At 30.8% G+C, this 11,061-nt stretch overlaps 1 protein-coding gene across 1 annotated transcript; it reads right to left on the bottom strand.

Moving 5' to 3' along the window:
- Positions 1 to 9,176: 9,176 nt before the first annotated feature.
- On the bottom strand, positions 9,177 to 10,876 carry HELRODRAFT_175125 (hypothetical protein; the record flags this gene model as incomplete). The annotated part of the gene is made up of 2 exons (XM_009022560.1): positions 9,177 to 10,229; positions 10,829 to 10,876. 2 exons carry the CDS (start codon positions 10,874 to 10,876, stop codon positions 9,177 to 9,179), a joined length of 1,101 nt encoding a protein of 366 aa, XP_009020808.1.
- Positions 10,877 to 11,061: the final 185 nt, after the last annotated feature.

The following is an 11,061-nucleotide window of genomic DNA, read 5'->3' as shown; positions in this document are numbered from 1 at the left end:
AATATTGAAAAATTGAACCAGAAAGTCATCAAAGTTGTATATGTGTAAAAAGGCAGTCTCAGTCCTAATTAAGTATAAGTATGTGCATATGTATGTATGTATATATATATATATTGTATATATATATATATATATATATATATATATATATATATATATAGTATGTGAATATAATGATCAATTAAGCATGTGTCTAACCTTTGTTTCAAGAACAAACGTAGGTGGTGTGATTTGGCGGCAAGATGCGGTGCGAGTACAAACAAACAAACATACGCGTTGTCTTATTATAAAACACGCCTGGGCGTTTGCTAAACTTGAAGCGCATTATTACCACAAACACACAGACGCACAAATACTTACACACATATATACACATATAACATACCTGAACGTGTTATTATGGTTCATTCAGGTCATGGTTTCGTCATAAGTTTTTTTTTTAGAATTTATTTTATTTCCTCGTTAGCAAGCTATAAATTAGTGATGTTGGTGTACAAACAAGTGTATGTATTGAATGTACAACAGTACAACACATATCTATATTTATGTAAATGTGTGTATGTGTGCACGTTTGTGTGTGTATATGTGTTTGTATGTATGTTGGTGTGTGTGTGTGTGAGTGAGTGAGAATTAGTCAACATTTCAGAAATGACTACGTACGTGACTATGACTACGTAAATGATGAAACATTCATGTTAATGTTACGTGTGAAGAGTATAAAAGATTAAAGGTGCACTTAAATTCTAATGTAGCAGTGTAACAATGACTTTCTGTAACGTGTTGTTCGCTGTTGCTATATCGTCGTTATAATTATATATGCATAAATAACGCGTTGAACTAATGTTTTACGTCACGCAATTTATTCATAAATCAGTATATTATTCATAAATGTATATTATACATCCTTAATTAAATATATGCAAATGCTAACTTTTTTTTTCTCAAATTATCTTATAAAAGCTAAACAAATTCCTCAACAAACGCTTATGTTAAACGTTAGCTGGAAATTAAAAATATGCAGTTGTTAAGATAACCACTAAAACAATATTTTTAAAATATTTATACTAATAATTTGTATTGTATTGTATATACTATCTATACTATACTATCTATTATACTAAAATACTATACGATACGGTATAATGTAGTAATCATGCCACACTAATCATAATTATACACTAATCATAATTACACTGACTTAACGTCGGGGCGTATCAGACAAATGATTCATTTTCAGCTGAGTTGTTTGCTTAATGAATACAACGTGCAGTGATCTGCTATCACGTTCCTAAATGATTAAAAATATGTTAGCTTATGTCGGTAGATTTTAGTTGTCAAGTAACTAAAAATAAAGTTTTTGTTACTTAACTGTTGAATAAGAATGTCAAGCAGTTTAAATTTTTTCATAAGAAATGCATTCTGAAAGTCATTTTACAAAATTATCGATACTTAAAGTCATGTAATACTGTTTGATAAAAGTTGACGGCTCTTCAAAGGCCACTTTATGTCTAAAAAAACAGACGCTTTTTAATACCTACTTGAATGTCAAATTTTCGTAGTTTCGCGTTAAGAATTCTCATATATATATATATATATATATATATATATATATATATATATATATATATATATATATATATATATAATTTGCCTGTTGTTTACTGTAGAAGACATGATTGTTCCTTCTGTCACAGTAACAATTCGCTCTTTCGTGGAAGCAACGGAGATGAGCTACGAACAAATCACGTCTTCCGTAGTGAACAACGGGCACATCCTCTACTTCATATATATATATATATATACATATAAGAATTCTTAACGCGAAACTACGGAAATTTGACATTCAAGTAGGTATTTCCTGTGTGTGCAGTGTACAATGTCGTAGTGTCTATTTATGTGAACATTTTAAAACTCGCACCCACAAATTTTATTTCGCAAACTCCTCTTTGTTTTGTTCTAAATTTATTTTTTCAGCGCCAGTCCTGGTTTTCAAAAGCCGTTGACGACTTGACGACACGTCGTTTATTTTTAATGTTTCTTTTTGTCTGAATTGAATATAAAAGATATATCTCTAATCAATATTTAATCAAAAAGAATATACAAATTAATATTTTTGTTTTATTTACAGAAAAAATATCAGAAAAAACGAAATAGAAACAGAAATCTTTAAAATCCATTGAAATTGTTCACCGAATGAAATTTGAAAAAATTCTCAAATAGAAAAAAATCATCAAGAGTAGAACAAAGAAGAAAAAAAACCATATTCGAAACGTTTCAACAAAAATTAAATCGATGATGAAATGATAATATTCATCATAATACACTAGGCAGGCATGTTCTCATCTGATTTCAAAGAAGATTAAATTAACGGTGATTAAGATTATTATAGAAGATTAACGGTGGTTATTTATTACAATTAAGACAGCAACTTCAATGTACTTAATCTGTTTAAACATTTGACCATCTAGTGTTATTTAGCATAGTTATTTAGTATTCACCAAAAAAAATTTTCACATGGATGACATTGGAACTTACGATTATAATGTAATACATGAATAATTGATCGAGCGAACTGAACACACTGATAATGAGCTAAATGACTGTTTGAACATCATATTACCGATTATATTAACTATTTAACATACGATAATATTTATTAAATTATTATTTATGAATATTTATTTATTATTTATAATTCACAAAAAACGAAAAACAGTTATTTTCAATTTATTTGGTATGGCGACAACAAGCTGAAGCCTGTTTCAACAGGAAATACCAGCACTTCCAGCTGAGTGCAAAACTTTCAAAAACACACAGACAGATAAACGCATACACGCACACACACACAAACACATACATATGAACATACACACAAACACATACACATGATATTTATGAAATACATAAATTGTGGAATACAATATAAGCAGCAAATAACACATTTATAAGATCCAGATCTTTGCAATACGTGCGTAAGTGTAAGTGAAATTGAGTGAATGAGTGAAAATGTAATTATAAATTGAAAACCTTTTATATAACTGAACACGAGCAAAAAACAAAAAAAAACCAGGCCTAAAACAATTTAAACATCAACAACAACAACAACAAAATTAACAATAGTATTATTAAAATCATGAAAGTTATATTTAAAAAACCGAGCAGAACAAAGGCATTAACATTAACAACATCACATACCTACTCAATGCAACGCAACAACAACAACACCATTTAAATCATACACATTAACAGTCATAACAATTCAAACATTAGCAACAACAATGCAAACATCAACAATATTTTAACCCTTTACTAACAAACAAATAGAACAAATAATCATAAATTTAAAAAATTAACTTCAAACAGAAACTTGGTAACGGTTGAACGTCACCAGGCGTAAGATCATAATGTGTGGTATGGCGGGTTGGAGGAATAATAATGAAGACGACGTCTTAGTAAAACAATAAAAATATAACAATAAAATAATAAATAAATAATAATAAAATAATTTAATACAATAATAATAAGACAAAAAAAAAATAATAAAACAAGCCATCTAAGCACGATTATGAATACAGTTAAGTGCGGTAGGTGATGGGTTTATGAACTAGCATGAAAAAATATGCTGGTCTATACAAAAATACACACACACACACACACACACACACACATCGTACGTGCATCCAAACACACACGCACAGATGCACAAACTAAAAATGTATAAAAATAAAAGCTATTCCGATTCGTCAATTTATTATAAGGTTCTGAGGTATCGCACAGCATGGCATTTATTCTTATTTTCCAAAATGCAAAATGAATTGAACCTATTCAGCAAAACCAATGATAACGAGAAATGCACTGTCTGTACATAGAAGATCAGCTAAAACGTAAGTTAATGAAATTCGATGCACTTCCAAAAACTCAATGAAATTTGAAAGCAAAATCAATTATAATGATAAAATATTAATAAACAACCGAGTTAGAAATCAGTTACAACGTTGTACGTTTTTGTATGAAAAAAATCCTATCAGCAACCTGAACCTAAACATTAGCGATTAAAACGTTAATCAACAAAGACGTAAAGTTTTTGAAAATGTAATTAAAAATTTTCAACTGATTTTGAAAGCGTTTAAAATTATCGCCAAAATAACATTCTTAAAATATTTGCCAGTTTTTTTATATTTAAATTTCAATGAAACCGCTATTGAAATAATTAAAAAAATTGAAATAGCAGAAAATAAATTATTGCTGGCAAATAGTAAAGAATGTATCATAGAATAACTTTCGTACTGACTACATTCTAACATACCTACCGACTCTAGAGCCCTTTATATGTCAAAATATTCAACACAGATTCATGGATATGAATGAAATATCAATAAATATAATTAATAAATATAATCAATAAATATATCGATTAAACAAAGGATAAAAAACCTGATGCTAAGAAATGGTGCGAATGAAATGACGAAAGTGATGTTGGTAGACACAACAACATTCACTAAATTTTCCTTATTTAACGATGGTCAGAAATGAACAAAAAATCATAAAAAGAGTTGGAAAGTGAATGAAAGGTCGACAAGCTTGATGTTTGCGTGCGTTTATGTGTGTATATGATTGTGTTTGTTTGTGTGTATATGAGTGTGCGTGTTTGTGTGTATATGAGTGTGTGTGTATGTGTGTGTGTGTGTATGAGTGTGTGTGTTTGTGTGTGCCCTGCTGTCAATCTTGTTTAGTTTGAAAACAATAAGAGGAAGTGCGTTGTGTTTGAGTTGGGGGGCAGTCAGTTCATATGTGATGAAATTGACAAGAACAATGACGATGGTGTTGTTGTTGATGATGATGATGATGTTGTAGATGACGACGACGATGTTGTTGTTGATAATATTGTTACTGGCAGAAATATCGATAAAAACCCCACATATACCATAACGTTTGGCAAAAAATTTAAATAAAACTTCAGTTGACTGATACAAAATACAAACTAAGGTGTAGAAAGAGGGAGAGAGAGAGAGAGAGAGAGAAAGAGAGAGAGAGAGAAAAAAAGAGGCAATAAATTAAAAACAAAACATCAACAACATATATGAAATGGACATTATACTACATCACCTTACCAAACGAACGAACAACAAATAAACAAACAAACGAACGAACGAACAAATACAGCACTAATAGCAATCACACTCATGCCTCTCCATTAATTCATCAAAATCCCAAAAGAATATCGAAAAAAAACAAATAACAGTGCTTGTGTAGCACTTCAGGATTCATTTTCAACAGCATTTTTGAGGTAAATGTTTTCTTTATCGTTAAAAAATAGAAAAAAAACAAACTAACTAACTAAAAAATTGAGAAAAACAATGAAAAACTGAAAAACAAAAAGTATAAAAAAATGTCCTCAATCGTTTGTCACCGTAATAAATGAATGTCGTCATAGCAGTGCTGTTTGTCTGTAACAGGGCAAACATGAAACGTTGCGTGGGTTGAATTAAAACATAGAGATTTTTTTTTTCGAAACATCATCATTGTAATCGTCGTCGTCATCGTCATCACCACCATATCCGTCATAATTTTATTATTGTTATTATTACTATTATCAGTATGTAAGTAGATAAGGACCTGGTAGAACAAATTAATACTTTGTATGTATGTACGTATGTATGAATTAATGTATGTATGTATGTATGTATGTATGTATCTATGTAGGCACCCAATATTGACAGATGAAATACAGATTAAATACATTTATAACAATAGAATAATGACACATCAATTAAATACATTTTTAAATGTGTTTAGATATCTATATATATATATGTGTGTGTGTGCCTAGAAAAAAATCAATAAGAAGTAAAACAATGTATGCAATGTACATTGTATATAAACGGATCAATATATATTTATTGATGGCTGAGTAACTTGGCTAAAAATATTGACGCTTCACTTATTATAACTGAATCATATCATAATTTAACAGTTGAAACGTATTGGAAATTTAAAAAAACATGTAAGATCGAAATTGTGTGCTACAGTTGAACGTTCTCTATCCTAGCTACTATACTTTAGATCTGTTCGTAATGTAACAACAACCTACTAATTTCTAAATAATTAGTTATGCAAACATTAAAGACCAGCTGAATATTTTAGAAACATTCTTGCCAGATGATTTAGTCAGCAGCAAATTGAGAGTACAACACAAGCCCGTAAGTTGAGTCATTTAAAAATATAAAGAATTCAAATGATAACAATAACAACTACTACAAAGGCTGAAGTGATAAACAGTTATAACAACATGCACTAATCTATACAACGTCATCAACAACGTCACCGTCAAAGTTCAAAGTTGTTGTTTCTCAATGATCAATCAGATAATTATAGGACCATCATCATTATAGAATTAATTACTCTCATAGCAATTATCTCTGCACTTGAACGAATTATCTTTCTACTATCGCTGCCATAATGTAGTAAACGAAAACAACGTCCGCCCAACGTAAACAAAATATTTTGATATGAAAACAAACAAAACAGATGACTGATTGTTGTTGCACAGTGTGTGCACGGTACACATTATGCAACAACAATATAGCAATTATTAAGATGGAAGATTATTTGGAGCAAAACAAGAGAACCACATAAAATGTAACGAGCCAACAGAAATAGATCATACGGATCCAAGTTCACCTCAATGTAAAAAGAACCACAAAAACGGTACATAGATCACTTGAACGAACAAAAAGCAACAGACGCCATATGAAAGACAATCATTATTCATCTTTCATTAAACTTCTCTCAAATGGTGCATAAATCTAGGGTTATGGATATTGATAAACGATATTTTAACGATTCTCCATATGCACATTGATTCAACAACATATGGATAACATTATCAATCATATTAACCAACACGTGCGTAATATTACCAATCGATAATTAATGTAGCAACTGTCTTTATTACTATTAACATCTTGACACTGACATTAATAGCTAGTATTAAGGTTGCCGTTCTTCAAAATTATTATTCATATTTCTATGAAACTAACATGATTAATTGTATACCCAACGATATTGATAACAATTAATCACCAAAGTATGATGTAGGTATGTATCACTCGACACACAACGCCAAAGTGTTAAGTAACTTTAAGTAAGTAAGTAACTTTAAGTAAGTAAGTAACTTTAAGTAACTGCTAATTCGTGCCCACCTGTGTAGTGCAAATGTTGCTGTTGTCATCGCTACTACATAAATAAATGTTTAACACATGTTTCAAACCAGATATCATGCTTCATTGTGAAAGTTAGACAGATGGAAAGGAAGAGAGGGAGAGAGAGGGAGAGAGAGAGACAGAGACAGAGAGAGACGAACAAGAAAGTAAATACAATAAACACGTTGATTAAAACAAACTGAAGCAATAAAACAGAGTTAGAAAATGTTATCTAGATGTATGAATGTACCTTTTCTAGAAACATGATTCCTCTTCTTTCTCTCTCTCTCTCCCACATAAACATCTTTTTCTACATTTTTTTAAGTCTATCTATCTATCTATTCATCCATTCAACCTGTCTAGATTTCAAACGTTTTTACACCTAGTAAGTTGTATTGTATATCGTAATGAATGCATAAACATTGCTGGCGCGAATTTTTTATCACTAACAAGAAACATTTTCATCCAATCTCCAAATCTAAGCACAGTATAAAAATATTATAAACCTGAATATTAAATTTTTGACGGGGTAAAATGAAGCTTATAGCTTACATCCGCCACGCCACACGCTACCCACACGTCAGACACCACACACACACACACACTAACAAACACACACACAAACAAACACACACACATAGACGAATGAGAATGAAGCATTGTACAGTACACCAAAATCAACCTGCTAAGTACAGGTAGGTGCATTTGCATTACACCGAAACTGATACACTTGACAATAATACCTTTGTTGAGAAGAAACACATTTGATCAATTTATACACTATTATTTAATTATTTAATAATCCATTATACATCGGCTTATAAATGCAACACGTTATATACCTATTAAACACGTGTACGAGCATTTAAAACATACACAAAGAGCGCAAACACACACACACACACACACACACACACACACACACACACACACACACACACCTGATTAAAAAATCTCTTCTACCTAATTTACTAGTAACAAATAAACATTGTTTCATCCTGTACAGACAACAACAACTCTCATGTTCAGTTCTGCATTCAGTAGGGAGGAGCGCACAAACAAGAAAGAATATGAACAAACATAAAGCAAACGAACAAACAGCATTTCATGCTAAATACTAGACTGGTTTAGAGTGATGCGTCTAAAAAGAAATACAACTTCTTCTTTGTGATTGATATGATATGATATAAAATATTTTCATACTTTAGAAAAATATATGTAATTGAGGAAGTCAGTGTTCATAATTTAGGAATCATATAACAACAGTATCATATTATATAGTAAACACATACACACACACACACAAACATATGAATGTACAGAAATTTATATTATACTTATTAGAAAAATATACATATATGGATATTATTATTGTAAAGCAAGATGTGCCTTTATTTATGTATGTATGTGTGTGTGAATGCATCTATGTGAATGCATGTGTGTGTGTGTGTATGTGTGTGTGTGTGTATATGTGTGTGTGTTTGTTTGTTTGTGTGTGTGTGTGTGTGTAAATTACATAGGTGAGAAATATTAGGCACAATTAGCAATGAACTTGGATAATGATAGATTCAACATTTCATTAATTTAATTTAATATCAAGAGGCCAGTGTTGAGTAGAATTTAATGAAAATAAAATTAAAAAAAAAAATATAAAGTAGAACAAAAACATCCTTAAAGAAATATGAGACAGGAAGAGCAGTAAAAATATATAAGCTTCTTAACGGGATTGCAGAGAATATTCATTCAATTAGATATTGAGAAAAATTGAATGAAAAATTCTTGTACATTGTCAGTGGAAAGAATGGTATGCATGACAAACATCTTTGATCAATGAAAATCACACAAAAATGTTAAAAATGTGAACAGAAGCTTGAATAAGAAGATGAAAATGATCATAAAATGACCATTATTTATCCACGATAAAATTCTGATTAAAATTAAAATATAAAATTAAATAGAAAAAAGAAATTGCAATCAAAATCTACATGTCATTCTTCGCGATGCAGGCAGCATCAATCCACTAATCATCAAAATCCTGAATGGATTTATCTTGGCAGTAACTGTCCGACCATCGCTGTCTTCAGGCAGTTCTATATCCATTTTAAAGGTGCACTCAGTGGAAGTGTTCCTACAAGTACCTTTTCCTGTGATAACTAACTTCTCGTCGATTCTCTTCACGTCAACATTTTCCTGGGGTACTTCGCTGGGAATCTTCACTGATATTGAAAACTTCAAATTTATTTCATCAGAAAAAATGATTGGCACAAAATGATGATGAGTATTTTTAAATTCAATGCTGACACACTTGCTGGGTCTTAAATACAGGTAGGAGTTTGGAATGGGTGAGCACACAATGTGTTGTAATTCAACAAAATCTGGAACTGTGGAACTGTGTAGAACAGTTGTGATGGGTTCGTTGATTGATTCGTGGGTCGCTAGTTGACTGAGTAGTTCTTCTGATGGCTGATGACACACTTTTATCATTCTGGAATTGTCAATTGAGACATAAAAATTTGAAGGTGGTTCGTCTTTGTATTTTGATGAATCAATTTTAAGTCTGAATTTTGATTTTACTGATTCTTGAGCATCAGATAATTTTTTCTTAATACTATTAACAGCTGTTGAATTTGAAGAGTGGCAAATTTTAGATAAATTCTGTTCTAATTTTACACGAGTTTCTTCATGACGAACTCGAATTATATGATGATCAGATTCATCCATGCATTTTTGTTTGTTTGCAGTCAAGTGATTACGAGCAGGCAACGGTGTAGCATTAGTGCTGCTGCTACTTGAACGTGATCCTAAATTTATGGACTTTGGGCGAATATTGTTGCTGAAAACAGAATTTGGAAATGACAGTGGAGGTGGGGAGTTTCTGTTTAAACTTCCTGAACTGTCATTCAATCCCTTACCACAAATTTGCTCCAAACTATGAGAAAGCATCATCAGAGACTCATTGTAGTTGGATGGACTGTTCCCAAGCAAAAATGCTTTTGACCCCAAAATACTTAGGATTGCATGATTTATCTACAAATGGCAAATTTGATTCCTGAGCTGGTTGGTGGTGGTGATTGATCCGTGAGATAACGATGGCTGGTGTTGGAGGAGAAGGAGGCAGAACGTTCTTTGTCAATGTTTTGCTCATCCTCTTTTTAAATTTTGTAATTCCAATCAAAATCTTATTGAACTGTTGTCAGCAATTAGCAAATTAGTTTTTGTCAAAAAAAACAATTTCATTTGGGTTGCATTGTAATTGTATTGTACAAGCTCTTTATGATTACATTACGATTACGTTGTTAAAAGCTTTGAAACTTTTTCTTCCTTAAAAATTAAAAACACGTTTTAAAAAATATAAATTGTTAGGAAGTGGCAACTATTGCATGACTTTTTTATTTTATGTCTTGTCAGATTTTAAGGTTAACAAGAGCAATTTAAAAAGTTTAACAAAAAATTAAATAAACAACAAATTAAAAATTAACTGATGAAAACTACAATATTATGAATTAGCAAACTACAAGAATAATAAACAATTTAAAACATTTACAACAAATAAATAATTAGATAAATAAACTCACGGTGCTATAATAAGCAAACAACAGAACAAAGTCATTTAAGCAAACACGCACTTGTGACTGAATTAAATGAAATAAGACTAAGTCAACACGCGAGCACATTTACGAAGAACATATGCATACAAAATGATGAGATGACAATGCTTTCCATTGTATATAAACATACATTTAATACAACATGCATGTTCACTGCAGTTTGTATATTGCATATATACAATACACGTAAGTAATACAAATCGTGTCTAATTGTATGTATACATTTTATGTGTGTGTATCGGTGCGTTGGG

Source organism: Helobdella robusta (assembly GCF_000326865.2).
Source record: "Helobdella robusta unplaced genomic scaffold HELROscaffold_32, whole genome shotgun sequence".
Lineage (NCBI taxonomy): Eukaryota > Metazoa > Annelida > Clitellata > Rhynchobdellida > Glossiphoniidae > Helobdella > Helobdella robusta.
The sequence above is the reverse complement of the archived record's forward strand: the minus strand, read 5'-3'. Positions and strand labels throughout refer to the sequence as shown.